Below are 19214 nucleotides of genomic sequence, written 5' to 3' on the forward strand. Positions count from 1 at the left end.
CAAAGCGGAACCAAGCTCGATTTATGACGGCGACAAGCAACCTTTATACTTGACCCCTCCTCCTCTCTCAAGCAAAAATGTCGTATCACCCTTGCTCACTAAGACTTGCTCAGCAGCCAGCCCCTCACCATGTACAGTCTAACTACTTCACGCAGGCAGAGCCCAGTCTTACAATCTGTTGGTTCTTTCGAGAGCTCCCTGCTGGTCGAGCTATTCCGTCCTAGAGCTGTGCGTCTCCAATTTCATAATCGTGGCGTAATGGGTCACCCCCACTCGTCTGCGTGCCGCTTAGTTAATTCGCTGTCTTGTCTTGATAAGCTGCCCATTCATCATGACATGAGCCTTCGTAAACCACTTGAATGTGAAGCTAGGTAAGAAACTGCTGTAAGCACGCCCGGCTATTGGCCTCAAATTCGCCTTTTCTTCACATTCACAAGATCTTGTCTTCAATGCTGTGCCTCTCTGGAGTTCCTGGTTAAGGTTGTCTCGGCTACCCCGCATTCCGTTCACCATTGCCATGAGGCATCACTACACCATCCCGGCCAGCGTAAACAGCATGTTCAAAACAGTGCAACACCTTCATAGTCACATCAAGCATAATGGATTTCATCTATCTTTATGAATTCGCTCATCCTTTATTCGTGTGCTCTTTCGCACTCTGTTCCTTCTATCGCTTCCTTACATATTTGAATGACCGACAATACTCTTCTCATCTCATTTATGCAATCTTAACCTTGATGTAGGGGACCTCGACGTCCTCCTCAGCAAGATCCTCTGCTACAATCTCAAAAATGACCTCCTTCTGGTGCTCAGGGATAGGCTTCTTCGAGATCGTCTCCACAAGCTTGCTCAGCTTCATCTCGTATCGCTCCTTCAACTTGGCGGGAGGGAAGAAGGAGGCATACAGAAGGCTGACTCCTGAGCTGAGCATGCTGATGCTCAGTCCCTTCTCCTTGAAGGTATCCAAAAGCTCCCTCAGAGTAATGTCCTCAATCTCAAATCGATCCCAAATCTTGTCCAGTTTGACGTCACCCTCAGGTCCCTTGTACACCACCTTGGGGCTGGCGATGGGCTCACTGAAGCCAAAGAAGGGCAAGGCCAGGTTGATGAAACCGTTCTTGTACTGCTCGATATCATCCTTGCCATCAATGATCTTGAACAGTTCCAGGACCACCAGGCCGGTGACCAGGGCCGTTGTAGTGGCAATGGCGGGAATGATCTTGCCAGCAATGAACTTGGTCTTGTGGCGATCAGCGGGCTCGATCTTGTAGTTCTCCGCTCTCAAGTTACTGCAAGCAGTAATGAAGTCGATGTGGTGGTTCGAGTCGTCGTCCTTCTCAAAATCCACAGGCACCAGCTGGAAGCCGGACAGGGTGTTGGGTGCGGGCAGGCTAGCCGTCAGCTTATCCAGCTCATCGTTGTCGTCGAAGCTGCTTGCCTCCGGTTCCTAGATCCCATTAGTTTCTCATCTTCCAGGGGCAGTGTAGTTACTTACGGGCTCAGGCTCCTTATCATCCGCCTGGATCTTCACGCTCGAGTCAGGGGTGAAATCGGGCACAATGACGTTGTCCAGTTCCCGGAGGTAGATGGACCTGTCAGTTCCAGGCGACTTGATGTCGTAGTTGAAGGCGTGGAGGTTGGCAGCGGCCACGATGAACCCAAAGTGTGTCGGGTTGTTGGGATCAAACTTGAGCGCATCCGGAGCACGCTTGGGACCAGACCAGAAGGGTGTTCCAGACGATGTCTCGGAGTCCTTGGGGAAGTTGTAGAGAAGTTGCTGAATCTTGTTGGCGAACTCGGTCTCAAACAGTCGACGGGCCCAGGCGATACAGTCCTCAAAAGTTCGTGGCCGCTCGGTTGTGAGGTAGTTGCGGATCGTCTCGAGTGTCTCCTTCTGGTTGCCACCCTGCTTCAGAGTAGACTCCAAGAAGTTGGGCTGGGTCAAGTACAGGTTGACAGTCTGGGGAGCCTTGACAAAGAGCTTCTCAAACATGTACTCCTTGGACCATGCGATGGTGTGCTCAATGCGGTTGGGGAAGGATCGGATAGTGCACATGGGGAATTCCTTCTCAGGGGGATCCTGCGAGGAAGAGTAGGATTCGGTAAGGTGAGGAAGGACAACCTGTGTGTTACCCTTGGTTCCAAGAGTACCACTCTCGAGAAGAGGCTTCTGGAAGAAGACACATCGTCGATCCACATATGTTCGCGCCTCCACGTTGTCGAGAGCATTGGTAACACCATCAAGGTTGCGCCAGAACTCTTCATTGAAAACGCTTTCGGTATCGGGGCTAACGCGTTCCTTCAGCGTCACAATGTGGCCTTCGAGGTCGGGGTTCATGCGCTGAACTGCCTTGGCGGCACAGTCACTCTTCATGTGGCCAACATCGTCGGCACGGAAGAGGAACTGTCGGTTCAGGTTGCTCCTCTCAATCGAGTCCATATCAGTCACCCAGATCTTGCCCTCAGGGCCCGTTCCAAGACCGATCATGGCCCAGTTCTTGAGCATCTCGCATCCAATAGCACCAGCTCCGACAAGAAATTGCTTCAGGTTCGCGATCTTGTTCTGGTACTCGGTTCCAAAGACAGCGATCTGACCATCGTAACGGCTACCAATAGGCTTGCAAAGCTCGGGGGAACGCTTAGTGCTTGTGGGCAGGGACTCGAGAGAATCAAAGTACATCCACTGGTTGATGGGCTGGAACTTGCCAGAAACAGCCTTCAGGATCTCCTGAGCCGTAATGCCACCAAAGTAAGCAGCCATGGGGTTGAGGTCACCCAGAGCCTGGTAGCTCAGCTCCTTCAGCAGCTTCTCGTCCAGCTCAAGCTCCAAGCCCTCCTCCTCAGCAAACTTCTTGGCGGCGCCCAACACAATGGTCGCATCGTCGTCGTCCATGGGGTTGGGGAGTCGCCCCTTCGAGACCTGGAAGGCATGCAGAGCCTGGAAACCAAGGTGCAGCTGTTGAGGGCGGTCGAACTTGGCAAAGTCGGAGATGAGGAACTCGGGCTCCTTCAGGGCATTGGTGAAACTCTTGAAGTTGATGATCTTAGGCATCTTGACTTGCTGGTACATGCCACCCCGCTTATACTGGCCGAGCCCGGACACGTCGCCGATCGAGAAGGTGTAAGGACCCTTGACGGTAATCTTGCGGGGCTCACAGCCGTTCAAAGCCTCCATGCCTTCGATCTCGGAGAATGTCACGTAGTCGCCATCTTCCAGACCGTGTCGGGTCTCGTCCAAAGCAGAGACCAAGCCCTCCTCATCGACTCCAGCAACGATACCGCTAAGAGGAGTCTCGCCAGTAGGGTCGATGACAGTGAACTTATCGCCAAAATCGCAGAAAATGGAACCGAAGAGACCAAAGGTGTCGGCAATAACGACATAGATGCCCTTGCTGTGGCAGTAATCGCCGATGGCCTTCTGGTGGTGGATAGGAACGTTGGTTAGGACGACGACCTGGTACTTGTCGAACTGGGAGAAGTTATCGTCCAGGCCGGGAGACTGGTGGACTTTGACGGGGGTGTAGGCGTTCAGCTCGGCAACGCGGGGCACGGTGACCTCGTCTCTGGGCTTGCCGACGTCGCTGGGGGTGAGGAAGAACTGAGAGGAGAGGTCGGCAAGTTGAACTGGAGCGGGGTCGTAGAGGGTGAGACTCTTGACACCCGCCAAGGCAATGTTCTTGGCGACCTCGACACCGAGACCCTTCAGACCGACGATGAGCACATTCGAAGCGCCCATGCGCTTCATGGCCTCGTGGCCCAAAACATAGAGCTGTCGGCTGTAGAGGGACTCGTCGATCTCGGTGTGTCCGACAACGGACTCGTCGACCTGCATCCGGGTCGCGAGGTCGACCTCGGGCAGCTTTTGGTCCTAGAAGTCGAGCAAGGGTCAGCTTTAGTCATGTTGAGCTTGCGCCAACGGGTCGGAAGCGTGCAGGTGGGAATGGGCCCTCTGCCCGCACGCAGCATGATTCGAGGCGTCATGAAGTTGCGGCCTTGGAAAGGGCAAGCCCGGACAGGATGTACTCACAACCATGGTGCGCTTATGGGTAGGTGACTCCCCGTTGGAGAGCTTTCGCTTCCCCAGCTTGTCTGCTTCAGACGCTATGTTGAAGGTGGTAAACCGGGCGGTTGCGAAGGTGATCCAGCACCAGGCAGAGCTCAACCCCGCCGAGCAAAAGGTTGACGGTGAGGGGCAGACGGAAGAGGGACGAGAGATGGATGTATCTGCGGGCGATTTCGATGCTCGTCGCAGACGGTAGCGGTGATAAGAAAATGTGTATGTTGGTATGGAAATCGGTGGTTTGTGAGAGACAAGATTTCCTGCCACGGAGTCAGGTAGAAGAGAAGACTGAGGCTGTGAGCGCGCGTAGTGGACGGTTGATGAGGTAATGGCCCGAGGCAGCTTAGCGCAGGCAGTGTGAGTGCGGCATGAGGCATGAGCTGGCGCGTGCTGGGAGCGGGTAATCGAGCTGGTGCCTTACATAAGCGAACAAGAAAGCCGATGAATGAGGGGCAACATGACTTGGAGTGAGTGGGGTGACAGGCCAGGCACACACCAGCTGGTTGCCCCGCGGCCAGTGAAAGGATGATTACCCTGGAGCTTTGGTGGGCTTGGGCCCCTCCAAGACATGGGTCAAGACTCGACAAAACTGGCCACCTGTGCCTGCACCAAGATTCTGTTGGATTCTATTGACCTCATGCGGCTTGGTATGGTCTATGCACAGTAATCCAAAAAGGTTGTTGATGGTGGTGGACGCCGACTGCTTTTGTCAGCGCCAGTCCAGTCTGGGGTGAGCTTCGCCCTGCTTTGGTGAGGTACAGTGCTTGGTCCTCGTTGGCGGGGTCAAAGCATTTCGCGGGGCACGCCATGCATCTTCACTGCAGCTCAAGATCATGAGCTCTCATGGGCTTTACAGTATTACAAAGGGGGCGAATGAGCAGCCATGACATGAGTCGTTTACAGTTGCAGCAGTTGATACGGATACGCTCTGAGAACCTCTGACTCGAGGGTGGAGCTCTATCCAGGCCCAAGCAAGCAAGACAAGGATGAGCAAAAGTTAATCACTGCGGCATGAAATAAGGGCAGGCATCGATTGTTCTTTATTTAGCCGTTCGCATAGTTACGATAGCGGTGTAGAAGCTACACGGATCGAACTGCGCCCAATACTAGGTATCTCTGGGTATAATGAGCAGTGGGCTAGTCGTAGGTTCGTTGAGCTGGCAGATCCGTTCAAATCCCCAGTTGCCGAAGGCGACCGACAGCGACGGCGACAATTGGCGCATTTATTGGACCTTCTTGAGCTCAACATCGCTGAATCCAACATTAGTGGCATGTCCGATTGACTCTGGCAAGCTATTTGCACTTACAAGATGAGGCTGGAGTTGGGGGGAATGTGGCCGGGGAAGCCGCTGTAGTGGTTGTGTCAGCTAATGCGCCCTCTGTGAAGCTCGTTCAAAGATGATGTAAATAGGGTCGGAGCTCCGGCGACAACAATGAGCCACTTGGGGGAGCGGGGGGCACGATTGGTCTGTGCCGGGTCGAGAGGGGAGGCTTGGAGGGCTTACCGAGCACCATAGCCGTAGTCGCTGGAGGAAGCTTGTTAGCAATTGCGTGCGACGCAAAGTATGAGGAGGAGAGCTTACGGAGTGATGTCAAGAGTGGCCTTCTCGCCAACCTGCATCTGGGTGACGCCCTCATCCCAACCTGGGGAGCGTAGTTTGTTAGCATCGAATGTCTTGTCTCTAGTTGCTCGGAAAGGCGGAGGAGGACGGGTATGGGGCTCGCGTACCCTTGATGACCTGGCCAACGCCAATCTTGACGACAAAGTCGCCGCGGCCAACGGAAGAGTCGAACCTGAAGAGGGAAAGGTCAGCTATGGCCGAAGCTTCAATGATGAAAAGGCCGGCTGGGTGCTTACTTGGCGCCCTTGTTGTCGGGCTTGGACTCGTCCTTGAGGTAGCCAGTGTACTCAATGGTGACGGTCTGGCCGTTCTGAGCGACAGGGCCGGTGCCCTCCTGGTGAGTAGTCTTGGTAACACCCATGATTGCTTGTGTAAAGGAGAAGTTGCGAGATTGAGGTGCAAAGGAGTTGAGTCTGGTGGTGATGCGAGATGCGCGGGAGATGGATGCAAGAGAGAAAGACCGCATGTTGGAAGGGAGGAGACGGACGTGGACCTTTAAAGGGAAAGGGGAGAGCTGAGCAACAGAATCGGGAAGGCAGGGACAATGAATCACAGCCAGGCCAGACCAGGACTTGAAAAGGTACGAAGGAGTGAGTGTTGAGAGCTCGGCGATGCGTGGTTGGATGGCTTCAGAGCCGGGGTCAGCTCTTCCAATCCCAGGGCGCAATGGAGGGGCAATGAGATCGACGGCGGGGCATGGGCAAGCCAGAATGACGAATTATGCCAATCAGCTTGCGTGAAGGCTCCACTTGGGATGACGAGTGGGAGAAGCTCGCAGAATCGAGAATCCATGGAAAAAAGATACATTTGATTGTCGTGATACTGTGGCCTTGGATGGCAACACGTGCAGGGTTCAGAAAGGGCGGTAAATCCCCTTGTTAGTTCCGGAAAAGTACGGTAACTCCATCAATTGTAGCCGCTGCTGTGCCCAAAGAGTGCGTATTCGGTCCTTGGCTTGGCCTCTCCATCACGGCGGATGGATGGATGATTCGACACCCAAACCAATCATCACCATGAATCCCTCAGGGTCCCATCGTCAAACAAACTACATCTGCCCCTTCTACCGGCTGATCTATTCTTAGTCGCTGTACTGCCCAGTACCTAGGGACTGTACCTGCTGCGGAGATACATCCATACATATTCACGCGCATACCGTCCGTCTCAGGCGACGACGCAGTGGGTCTTGATGCTCGTCCTCATCCAAGCTTGGAAAAAAGCAACGCTTTTCATGGTTTATCGAGACAACATGACACCAGACAGACCAACATGAAACGAGGCAGTGTCAATATCATTCCTCAGCCTCGTTCAACCCGGCTCGCTCCTCTAGTCCAGCCTAATCTCGGCCGACACGCCGGCTGGCTTGCTGGTTGGCCATGTTTCGACCGCCCACTCCATCCTCTCACAGTCAGATCATGGTAGGGATAGTTCAGCTGCTATATCACTACACTAAACACCCAGATAACCGCCAAGAAAGTATGCATAACTATCCGTAGCCCCAGAATCGGCCAGCCGCAGCGTGCTCTCCTGTTGCAACCCGTCACCCATACCTTGCTGCAGGACGAGTTGAGGCCCACGCGGCCGAAGTATTTCGGGCTTCTCGGGGATGCGGGCGTGATACTGACAAGGTAGTCTGATACCTTGCAGGCACTTCAATCTCCCCGTGATGACAAGTCAGAAACTGAGTCACCTGCGCGAATGAGTTCAGCGAGCGTGTTCCAGCAAGTGTGATACTGCGGCTGGAAGTTGTTTGTGTGACAGTCAGGGCGGAGTTTTCGACGACTCTGGGGTCAGTACTGAATCGTCCTCAATTGACGTCGTGCAGATCGTGCCTACGGCATCTTGCATCTGTGATGCCTCGATCTCTAATTGCAGTTTCTCAGAAGACCATCCTTGAGTAACTGGAGGTAGGTTGCCCTGCATATCTTCCGAGACGGCGGCTCTTCAATGCCGAGATGGCGACCTCGACCCGGGGTCCTGGTATGTGTAGATTGATAGCCATTTCAGCTTTCATGGGCTCGGCCATGCCATCATACTTACCGACCACAAATCAGATTCGAGGGGGCATTCGAGCTGAGACTGTTGGAAAGCTGACTAGATGCCCCCTCCACATGAATCACACAAGCATGAAGCCGAAACATATCGGACGTACCATGCAGGCGCTCTGCAAGTCTCCCCCGAGCCAGAGCTCATCGACGATGGCCATCATCACAATCGAGGACATATGTGCTGTACTCCACACCAGCAACGCCGTGAAACATTTTTTGCATGCCACACCGATCGTTCCCATCCTTCGTGGCTCCTCCAGACTCGTCTCACAAGTGCGCAGCTCGCAAAAGACATGGGTATGCAACCGAGCCATGCGCTTCATGTCTCGGTGTTGGATAGTAGCGCCCGACACGTGGAGAGAAGAGACTGGAGAGGCGAGCATGTGGTGTTATACTCGGCAGGATATCAGCCCTCAAGCGAGGTATGGTTGCGAAGAGACGCCGAAGTCTATATCACCATGCGTTTTGTGTGACTTGTTAGCATGGACCTTCTCGAATGGGGATGGTTGTTGTGGTTGTTGGATGATACCCGAGAGAAGATTGCGTCATAGTGACCGTCTTGACGATGCATAAGACCTCTATTCATGGGTTTTGAAAAAACGCTGAGGTACCTATGGATGTTGAGGTTTACCAGACTTACACGCATGTTGAAAAGACGTAATTGGTGGTGCATTGAGGGATGCTGGAAGCATGGCTTGGCAGGTGAAACATCGGGACGAATTGAGCTTCTCGGGGATCGATGATTTTGTTAAACACCACGATGATAACACTGAGCTCACAAGCTTGAAACATGGTTTCATCCGAGACCTCGCTTTTACCTGCATTCTTGCCAACCGATGTAGCCGCGATAATATGCTTGGGCCCACTTCGCTCTTGGTTGTGCTTTGACAGTTTGGGCGATCTCTCATGGCAATTCAACAATGCGGGAAACGGGGTAGAAGGACAGCTTGAAACCGAGACTGGAATAGTGTATCAAAACATCGGAGATTGCGTTGTTGAGCTCCATGAAGCCTGTACGAAGCACCGCATTCAGGACCTTCGCGTGGGGCTTGTTAAGACAATAAAAAGAAAGCAAGAGATGTATATGAAGCGACTCAAAGTGGCCTCATGTGGCCTGTTTTCAGCTCGACCAAAACCTGCTAGAGGGCTCGGCCGACTCCGGTGGCTGAAGGCATACCCGTGGTCATCGGAGACTTGCGACTGACCAGAAGTAAGAAAGTTGAATGGATTCAACTGTCGTTCTGTAGCGCACAATGAAGTACTCGGATGTCTTTGATCGGCACCCGACCGAGCGTCGAGGAACATACCAACACCAACTGGATTTAACCAGCTGATGATGGATGGGCTAGTGTAAAGGCAGCCATGGAGAGGCGGAAAGCATCATGAGTACAATATCATGATAGTCTAGGGGAGTATGGGAACCTCGAGTTATCACCGCCACATGCCGTTGCCATTGACTTCGAAGTATCGAGTAACTCCTACCTCTATATCTCGGATAAGACCTGAAATAATACCATTCCACTGCTTCGCGAGAGATCTGTAAAAGACAGAAGAATCTCAGTCCTGGTAGCTTTTGTGCGCAGTCGACCAATACTCAACTATGGCTGGCGCTTGGTAGTCAGATATCATAGATCCTACTACACTGCCAAGTCAATGGCTGAATCCTGATGCCAGGGCCCAGACTAGGTAGGCGCATGCTCTTTGATGGGAGGATAGCAAAGAAATTGCTACCGAGTGTAGCATTGAAGAACGTGTGAGTGGCTGTAGGATACTCAACATGGGCTCTTCGGTCACCTCCCCTTCGTATGCATTATAGCAAGAACGAGAGCATGCCTCGAACCAGCGTGATTAGTACTAACATAGAGGGAAAATTGCATGCAATGAACGATTGGAGATAATGCTGTCACCTGGAATAGCCTGGATTCTTGGCCGGAGACTGTCAACGACGGAATGGTCTCACGAAAATCCGGTCGAGGTACTCAAGAGAACTACAAATGTCCATTTTCAACCATCGAGCCCTAAAAGAGTGGGATATTTGCTAATTCTGTAACGTGGAAGTGATTCTCCCGGTGATTGAATGCCTTTGTGGATCATTCAGAAGGACGATTCCCTCTTGTGGTTTGTTGTTAACTGATATATGAAGTCCTTAACAGGCCAAGACAACAGAAGGAAAGAGTAGAAAGTAACTACCTAGTGAATATTTCATAAAACAGGAAGTTTGCCAGGTTCTACAGCACCATATCTCTCGACACCATCCTTTCAGGGTGTTCAGTGCCATCCCTTCGCATTGTTCCTGAACATTGCGCAGCGGTAACATCGCTCACATCGGACGATAACTTCTATGGCACCGCAACCCACCTGAAGACTGACAATATATATTATGTGACAAATAAAGCAGGTATCTAGGCCAGGATATGGCTTGTACTAATGGTGGGACGCATATCTCGATTGGGACTACTGAAGTTCAAAGCTACGGTAACTATAGCTTGAGTGTATGATCTTGTACGGACCTTGTGTGCCTGATCAACATAGTTATACCATAACTTGATTAGGGGGAAGGGAATTTTCCATCATGGATCCCCATCATGGCCTTCGCCTTGGAGAACGGGGTAAGTACAGGGTCCAAAGTAGAGACGAGGATGGCCATTGCTCGACCTAAACTTGCGACACTTATATTGGCTTTGGGACTAAAAGGACAAAGATTTTTGTAGGAGGTTTACTGCTGCCTTATTTGCTGTCGGCGAGCAGACTTGGAGTGGCCAATGTTGTCCCATTTAATAACATGGCAAATCTGGCTCGATGCACTCACCCATTCCAAGGCTGTTGGTGACAACGGATAATACGTAAGTTTATCTAGACAACAAGATCACCCTCATCACCATAGGGAGAGCAGCTGCCGGCTTTGACTATCGTTGGGTTTTGAGAGTGGCATTGTCTAAGATATCTTGGATCCATCGTACTTGGATGCGGCAGCAATATAAATAGCGAACTCATGACCACAGCCGTCATGACAACTTGACTCAGCCTTGATCTTATCCTGATTTTACGGACGACCCAATGGCATCAATGAAGTACCGCGTTGAAAGGACTTTTGCAACTCCTGCCCCGGAAAGGCCGTTGAGGACGTGCTGTCAACTGCCGACTTATGGCTGGCGCTGGTTAGAATTAGGACGTCCTGATTGTCGCAAGGGTTCCTGGAAAGAATTTTTCCAGACGAAGCACTCGGATTGCAATTATTGGCAAGCCTATTAAGGAGTGTCTGGCACAGCTCCTTGCTTTCGGAATGACCGCAACCGCACTCAGCATATCGGCCGAGACTGGAAGATATATCATTGGAGTCTTCGTATTTTAACTCATTGGGTCGGCCCTACAAGGCATACTTATGGAACTAGTCGAGCACTCGGAGTACTATAACAAGCATATTACGGAGATGAGGGATCATGACCCCTGGTTTTCGGAATGACCGTGACCGGGGTTGCAAAGTATATCGGCCGAGACCGCAAGTTACCATTGGGACTTTCGTATTTTACGCCGTTAGACTGAACCTGTAAGGCATTTTTATGAACCTAGCTGAGAACTTTGTTTGTCGTAGGGCTGTCTGTAGGTTAACTCAACCCCTGAAACTGCTGGTCTGTCATTTCGTGCATTGCCGTTGTACAAGGGAAAGAAAGAGAGAGTTTGCTGGGTATCGTGGCCACACCGATAGTTGGAGGGAGGCCGCCGGCTCAAGGGCATGGATACTCGCATATGTTTTCCAAGAATCATGCTGTTGGTCTGATCAATGTCTTTGAGTGCGCAGATGCCGAGTATCATGAAGCATCTTGGCTGCAGCAAGTGAACTTGGCGAGAGAGGCCTCCATCACATTCTCGATCTTAAGTCGGGCCATTCTGATCGATCTAGCACAGGATTCTAGGATCTAAGGCTGATGATGTACATTTAAGTTATTTAATGGAAATTACCCGCGCCTGTTCGCATTGCCGTGTTCCGAAGCCATCATGAAGATTGGTACGCACTGGCCAATGAGAGGCGACGGCTGAGCCCTGTGGAACCTGTCAAGAGGCCATGACCGCCGAGAGACGATCAGGGTTCCCCCCAAGTCGGCGAGTTTTGGTGGGTGAGTGCCCAGACCCTGGGCGCTACGCGGCATCCGTTAACCGCTACGGGCCCAGACCTTGGCGCACTATGTGCCGTTGGATCCGGGAGTTTCTGCAGCCAGGAGCTGTCTTGACGGTGAGCATGACGTCAGAAACCACGGTACCTGTTGCGAGCTGGCGATGCCGAGCTTGCGCAGCCGTTGTCGCCAAGGTCTTGTATACGGTAGATGGGCAGATGGAGAGTGGCTGGGCTGCTATTGCTATCTCTTCTCGCACAGCCTGGGGCAGAATGAGAAAAATCGTGTCAAGGGGAAAATGGGCGTTGGCGCATTCAAATATCAGCCACCGTCCGCCGCCATCGAGTAGCTCTTGACCCAAAACGGATGATATCCTCACTGCCGAGCTGCGTTGCGACGGCGCATCCAACCAACCATTTATCACACCACAGGACCCTGCGAACCAGCCTCCCAACGCCTCCTCGTGAACTCAATCCTGCATCTTTCTCCTCATCATACTGTCGTAAACCCAGTGCGCGGGTCACAGAGTGCTGATCTACTCGGCTGTCCCGGACCTGGAAGCTGTTTGATTTATTGATAGACACGCTATCGGGCGCATCTTGAAAGCCGCGAGCTTCATTGTCGCAAACCCCGCGAAGTCAGCCTCGCGATCCAATTCGAAATGTCGGCCCCAGATACTCCCGAGGCCCAGACGAACGGCCATAATGGCACTACGCACAATGGCGAGAACGGCGCCTCAACTGCGCAAACTAATGGTGCACCAAAGTCGCAAGATCCTCACGACGACGGCCACAACATGTTGAAACATCCTACGAGGATAGGAACCGGTCTGAAGGAGCGCATCAACAAAGTTAAGAATGGTCCTCCCGGCGGCTTCGACCCAACTCCTCTACCGGATGCGCCTCAGGGCTACACGATTCGCTTCATCTTCCACAGCGCCTCCAATCTTCCACCCGCAGACTTTGTCACGGCCTCTTCAGACCCTTTTCTCGTCGCGACGCTTCGAGGTACCCAACCCAAGAGGCACAAGGAGGACCCGGACCTCGTTCACAGGACGAGAACCATCAGAAAAACCACAGAGCCCAAGTGGGAGGAAGAATGGGTTGTCGCCAATGTCCCTCCAACCGGATTCACGCTTAAGTGCCGAATGTACGATGAAGACTTTCCGGATCACGACGACAGACTGGGCAACGTGACGATCAAGATCGATCGCTTATCCGACACATGGAAAGGGCTGGACGAGACGTACAAGGCCAAGAAGCGCATGATGAGCAAGAGGGCATATTTCGCCAAGGCTCTCACCAGCGTCGTCAACTCGAACGTGCATATGACGCCCGTTCTCCATCTGAGCATGGAGCTGCTGGGACCATCCGATCCGCCTTATGCTCAGATGTACACGGTAGGACCAACAACCTGGGTCAAGCATTTTAGTCCCTTGATTGGTCGCATCGCCGGTGTCAAGGTGAATGCGAATGCAGACGATGACGCTCGAGATGAGGTCGATGAACAGGTTGATAAGAATGGGAAAAAGAAGCCAAGGACTCAAAAATACGAGTATGTGCCCCATCCCCATCTCAAGTCCCAGACTGACATGTTACAATAGCTTCCAAGCCAACGAGATGCAGCTACAAGGCCCGGTGCCTCCAAAGCTGTACCACCGCTTTGTCGAGTTCAGACCCATCATCGCCTCCATCTACTCGTCGACGGGCTTACGCGGCAAGATTCTAAATAAGGCGCTGCACAGCCAGCACCGCCGCATTTACAACTTCAACCAGTCGACCGAGTATGGCGACTTTGACGCGTGCTCCAAGGAGGCTGCGCTTCAGTTCCTGAAACTGGTCCACTTTGACGAAGGAGGTCGCATCTTCACTTACGTGTTGACCCTGGATGGCATGTTCAGGTTCACCGAGACGGGTAAGGAGTTTGGCATTGACATGCTGAGCAAGCATACCATGCATTCAGATGTCGAGACGTACATCGCCTGCTCGGGCGAGTTCTTTATTCGACGTCTCAAGCATCCTGTGTCTTCGGATGAGGTCCATCCGAAGGAGAAGACACACCCGAACGAGCCTGTCTCTGGTGGACCACCTAGAGACGACCCCCCACACAACCCTGCGTATTACCAGCTCATCATTGACAATGATTCGGGCACATATCGACCCGACAAGTCTACTCTTCCATTGCTGAAGGAGTTCCTCGAGAAGAACTTCCCAGAGCTTGGTATCGTGGTGATGCACTGGGAGGACAAGGACCTGCAAGACATGAAGGAGGCTCAGCGAACCACCAAGAAGAGCGAGGGCAGAATGATCAACATGGTGATGAACAGAAGCCAGAGCAGCATCAGCTCAGCTGAGAGTGAGCTCGACGACCGCGAGGCTGGCTGGGAGCAAGGGCAGAAGAGCAAGCGAGAGGCGGCATACGAGGCTCTTGAAGACCCGCACAAGGTCAAGGATGCTGTCAAGACGTTCGTTCCTGGCATGAGGTCGGAGAGGGGAGAGCTCCAAGTGATTGGACTATGACTGTTACGGCCGAACTTATGATATCTGGGCTAGATGGGTTGGCACGTTTCTTTGTGGTGAAAAGATACCTGGGATTGGTTTTGCAAGGATAGTCTCATTTGTTACCCTAGCATTCTCTACTATGCAGTTCTTTCTGATCATGTTCTAATCTACGAGCATTGCTCGCCTTCTCATTCCCTGGACGGCCTGTATCTATTCCCAACCGAGCCCATTCTACAATCACAGGTTTGACTTGAGTGCCACCCACTTGCTTGAGCACTTGGCCAGCACCTCGCCATCTTTATCCTTCAAATCACACCGAATTCTAGTCTTTCTACCATCGGTCTCATCTACAGTCGAAGTGATGTAATACACGCCGTTTGTGGGAACTGGCTTCAAGAACTTGATGTCTAGCCCGCCCGTCACATTGGGCGTCTGGAACGCTCTCGCTTGCTTTCTCAACGTGCTATTCAGGTCAAATATCGTCCCCATAGACTCATCAAGCAACGAAGCAATCATTCCGCCATGAGTCACTCCAGGGAACCCGCTGAGGCCGTCACCTAGAGACACAAGGGTGACGGTCTCGGTGATGCTGTGTGAGGGGTCCTTGGCGACGTCGGTGCTCGGGGCATGGAAGAAGCTGATGAGATGGGAGAGACCGCGTTCGTTGTTGAGAGTGAGACCAAAGAGCTGGTCATGTGCTGACGATGCCGGGTTGCGACATGATGGAAGGAAGGGAATTGTGTTTGGAGCTGATAGAAGAGACGCTGTCCAAGGTACGGAGGCGAAGAAGGTGAGTTCAGAGGCAAAGAGGTCAGGCGGTGTGCCTGGGAAGAGGACATTGAGCGCCGGGCAGACGATGGTGCTGTCGATGGGAGGAAAAGTCATTTTGGATGAAGCTCGCGATGAAAATGAGTGGTTGAAGAAAGGTTGACGATGAGTCGCGATATTGATGGCCGGTCCGATGCGATGTTCTCCGCAACGCGGGGCTGGGGGTTGAAGCCGGAGAATGCAGGCTCTTGACAGCGCGGTTTGGGGACGTTTTAGGACGGACCTTGCGACTAGCATCATCCAACAACCTAACCTGACCGGAACAGAGAATTGATTTATAGATGGATGAGAGCGAGATAACAACGCAGAGTTGGAATTTGTCGGGGGCCGCGGGATTGTGAAACCGAGGTACCTATCTGGGCGTCGATCTCCCAAGAACCAATAGAATGAGGGTTGCTCCTTGTCGCCTTGGGCAGGTCACAACCAGAGCTATTGCTTGATGGTCAGGAATTAGACCGAGTTGCTAAAGATTTGGCAAAACGTCTAATTGGATGGAAATAATGGCCGAGGTCAAACGGGCACTAACGTTCTTGCGGGGTGTGGTGGTACTCGGTGACACCTTTGTGCACACTTGGATATATACCCCAGATTTAGGAGAACCTCACTCACAACATCGATCACTGGCCCCAAGTCCTTTTCGAACATACAAACTGGACTCGATCAATGGATTGTTTAATTCAGCTGCCAAAATGTTCCCTTTTCATAATGGGGCTCTATGCCAGAAGGCGTTATTCAAGTGGTTCACGCAAACGCCAAAGCGAACAACCATGATAGGTCCCCGAATACGCCATTGTGGTCACAAGAGGCCAATTTTAAGCAAACAAGAATCGGCATCGTTCGATTATTTCCTCGGAAGCTCTCAGTGACATTTGCCCTCATTGTGATTCAGTGGTAGCCCCTCGGGAGTACCTGCACTGGTTGCCACTGGTGGCACCTGCCAACTCTATCACAACGCACTATGCCTGCCTACCTTCCTTCTCGAGTAGAAGGTGCGACCTCGAGATCTCTTTTTTAGAGGTTCGTGCCTGCCTCAACTCAGCCCATTTCATCCCCCCCGCCTCCTTCGCTCTGGTGGTGCTTCACCTCTGCTCACCTTTCGTTCAACCACCACCACGACCGCCTCGAGGCATCAAGCGCCGTCAACATGGAGGGCCCCGAGAAGGGCCAGGCATTTTCGCCTCAGGAAATTGATGTTCTCATCACGATCGAGCGAGTCGGAGCGGGCTGCTCCATGGTGGCCATCACTCTCCTGATGCTGAGCTACTGGGCGTTCAAGAAGCTCCGAACCACCCCAAACCTCTTTCTCCTCTTCGCCTCCATGGCCAACGCCGGCGCCAGTGTTGCCTCGATGATAGGATATGACGGAATTGAGAGAGGCGAGGATTCTACTCTTTGCCAGGCTCAAGCTTTCATCTTTGAATGGTGCAGTTCCTCCGCTGGTGAATGAGTGGGTGTTACTGACCTGAGCGACAGGTTCATGCAGTCTGATCCCTGGTGGTCTTTCGCCATGGCGATTAACGTCTTTCTCGTCTTCTTTCTCAACGCGAATCCACGAACATTTCGGCAGTACGCCTGGCTCTATTGTGTCATCTGTTTCGGCGGTCCCATGATACCTGCGATCGTCCTCATCTCTGTTCGAGACCACCCCGACGGCCTTATTTTCGGAGATGCCACCGTAAGTGACAGCTTCCTTTGCTATTTAATCTTACAAATTTGTATCTGGTCCAATAAACTGACTTATTTCAGCTGTGGTGCTGGATCGGAACTGACTGGAGCCTTGTCCGCCTGTACTCGTACTACATCCCGATCTGGATCTTCTCACTCCTGTCAATTATCATCTACATCGCGGTCGGATTCCACGTCTTTCATCACCGAAACCTTCTCAGAAACGTCGCAGCAGATCGATTGGGAAGTGGGGAAAAGAACGGCAACAACCCATACTCGAGCAGTGACGCCAAGGGATCCTCGGAAGCGGTATTCCCCCCTCAAGCACCACTAATAGAGGAAGCGCTGACCACTATCTCTAGAACCTTACTGGTCGCCAGGAGTTCTATGGTACGGCTATTACAGAGGTTCAGATCACATCTTCGGTGCCGAGACGGAAGCACCAGGATGAACCCGCCATGCCAGGTGTTACTCATCCCGGAATGAGTCCCAGCCGCGCTCGATCTTGGGCCTTGCCAGCATCCTACGAGCACCTCGAGCCAAACACTCCCACCAGGCCCCAGAGATTCGAGACGACATGCACCTCCGACAGCACTCCAAACCCACCGCCAACGATCGCTTCACGCCTCCGGGCCGTCAAGTCAAATGCTTCGCTGAAACTCAAGCGACTCGACCCTGTCAAGATGGCATACTTGCGAACTAGCTTCATCTTCGGCTTTGCAGTCCTGATTACCTGGATCCCAAGTTCGGTCAACCGGCTTTACAGCCTCACGCACCATGACAAGATCAGCTTCCCTCTGAGTGTTGCGAGTGGGTGCGTGCTCCCGCTCCAAGGCGTGTGGAACGCCCTTATCTACTTCACTACGAGCTGGAAGACGTTTTGTGAAGAAGTCCGGGCAGTCAAGGCCCAGTGGTTTCGGAGGCGCGGCGAGGCTCCTGGGGCGATTCGCCTTGACAGCGGACTGGGCTCTTTGGGGGTTGAGCACCGGGACACCTTTGAGCGAGCTCAACAGGGGCAGATGAACAGTCTGCGGAATGGAAAGCTGGAGGAGGTGTGATACCCATTTGGAACCGGATCAACTATCATTTGGTGGAATTTTATTTGACAAAATGGTGTTCAAGGCGAAACATAGCGCACGCAGGTTAACTGTTATTTCAATCGTCAGCTGCAGAGGAGAAAGCGACTGAAGCATCTCAGTAGGCCACAAAGGAACTGCAATGAGTCTAGCATGAAATTTATTCATAATTTTGTTCATTCATCGTCGTGATCATGGCAGACTTGTTTTTAATCAGGACTGTCAGCCTAGGCATCGTAGATGGCTTCACCCTCTGCTGCATCCACGCCCTCTCGCACAACTCTCTCCACGGCAGCATCAATCTCTTCGTCACCGTCGAGGAGATCGAGCCAGGTGTTCTTCACACCGTCAGCTGCAAGAAGTGCTGAGGCAACCTTGGCGACTGCCTCGCGGCTGATACCGTCCTTTGATGATAGATGGGCCGTCTTTCCCAGCTCAACCTTGGTAGCTGGGTTGTGGGTAAGGGTTCCAGGGCGAAGGTTGAGGCCAACGAGGGTAGGGCTCTGCTTGGAGACACGATACAGGGCCTCATCGGCTGCAATCTTGGCCTTGTAGTAGTTTGCAAGGACGCCATTGTTGACGGTCTTGTGGAACTCATCCCACTCGCCAGCAGGCCACCACGAGGCACCGGCGCGGCGAGAGCCAAGGTAGGAGACGAGAAGGAACCGGGTGATGGTAGGGACTGTGGCAGCGGCGTTGATGAAGTGGATTGCTGCGTCGCGATCAATCTTGAAGGTCTGCAGGATGAGTTAGTAGCTGGACCATGATGAGGGGAGTTTGAGTTGGTGAGGTGCGTACCCGGTCAGGAGCGCCTTTGCCTCCAGCGCCTATATCTCATTAGTATCATGATATCTAACTTCAGCGAGATTAAGACCAAACATACCGGCGCTCCAGGCAATGTAGTCGGGCTTCACCTCGTCTAGGATGCTCTGGGCCTTGTCCTGGGACGTGACATCCTCGATGCTACGGACGAGAACATTGAGCTTGCCGGGAAGACCGGCACCGAGCTTCTCAATGGTTGGAACCTGCTCCGAGGCGCGGATGACACTGGTGACGGTCCAGGAGCGCTTGAGCAGGAGGGGAGTGAGGTGCTGAGCGACGTGGCCGTGGCCGCCGAGGATGAGGACGTGGTGAGAGGCCATTTTCAAGTATCGATGAGGATTCAAGGTCCTTGAATAGTTGATAGAATGAAGGTCTATAAGTCAAGGGACAATGCTTTCTTAAATCCGAGAGACTGGTGATTTTAAGCTTCAATGTTTACTGAGGATTGGTCAATCACGCAAGTGGGTATGACGACATTGGCGA

At 52.6% G+C, this 19214-nt stretch overlaps 6 protein-coding genes across 6 annotated transcripts; 2 read left to right on the forward strand and 4 right to left on the reverse strand.

Moving 5' to 3' along the window:
• Positions 1–718: 718 nt before the first annotated feature.
• MRS44_006690 (uncharacterized protein) lies at positions 719–4033 on the reverse strand (the record flags this gene model as incomplete). Its single annotated transcript, XM_046274547.2, has 3 exons — positions 719–1447; positions 1496–3868; positions 4028–4033. 3 exons carry the CDS (start codon positions 4031–4033, stop codon positions 719–721), a joined length of 3108 nt encoding a protein of 1035 aa, XP_046139694.1.
• A 1250-nt stretch (positions 4034–5283) lies between these two features.
• MRS44_006691 (uncharacterized protein) lies at positions 5284–6148 on the reverse strand (the record flags this gene model as incomplete). The annotated part of the gene is made up of 6 exons (XM_046274546.2): positions 5284–5311; positions 5368–5409; positions 5566–5586; positions 5644–5704; positions 5790–5854; positions 5919–6148. The coding sequence occupies 6 exons, from the start codon at positions 6146–6148 to the stop codon at positions 5284–5286; spliced, it is 447 nt and encodes a 148-aa protein (XP_046139693.1).
• Positions 6149–12500: 6352 nt separating this feature from the next.
• MRS44_006692 (uncharacterized protein) lies at positions 12501–14358 on the forward strand (the record flags this gene model as incomplete). The annotated part of the gene is made up of 2 exons (XM_046274545.2): positions 12501–13393; positions 13443–14358. 2 exons carry the CDS (start codon positions 12501–12503, stop codon positions 14356–14358), a joined length of 1809 nt encoding a protein of 602 aa, XP_046139692.2.
• Positions 14359–14577: 219 nt separating this feature from the next.
• MRS44_006693 (uncharacterized protein) lies at positions 14578–15225 on the reverse strand (the record flags this gene model as incomplete). Its single annotated transcript, XM_046274544.2, has 1 exon — positions 14578–15225. One exon carries the CDS (start codon positions 15223–15225, stop codon positions 14578–14580), a length of 648 nt encoding a protein of 215 aa, XP_046139691.2.
• A 1087-nt stretch (positions 15226–16312) lies between these two features.
• On the forward strand, positions 16313–17891 carry MRS44_006694 (uncharacterized protein; the record flags this gene model as incomplete). The annotated part of the gene is made up of 4 exons (XM_046270129.2): positions 16313–16590; positions 16642–16843; positions 16915–17142; positions 17196–17891. 4 exons carry the CDS (start codon positions 16313–16315, stop codon positions 17889–17891), a joined length of 1404 nt encoding a protein of 467 aa, XP_046139690.2.
• Positions 17892–18136: 245 nt separating this feature from the next.
• MRS44_006695 (uncharacterized protein) lies at positions 18137–19051 on the reverse strand (the record flags this gene model as incomplete). The annotated part of the gene is made up of 3 exons (XM_046279276.2): positions 18137–18646; positions 18708–18736; positions 18793–19051. The coding sequence occupies 3 exons, from the start codon at positions 19049–19051 to the stop codon at positions 18137–18139; spliced, it is 798 nt and encodes a 265-aa protein (XP_046139689.2).
• Positions 19052–19214: the final 163 nt, after the last annotated feature.

The sequence above is a fragment of the Fusarium solani genome (assembly GCF_023522795.1).
Source record: "Fusarium solani strain SB1 chromosome Unknown bctg00000003_1, whole genome shotgun sequence".
Taxonomy (NCBI): Eukaryota; Fungi; Ascomycota; class Sordariomycetes; order Hypocreales; family Nectriaceae; genus Fusarium; species Fusarium solani.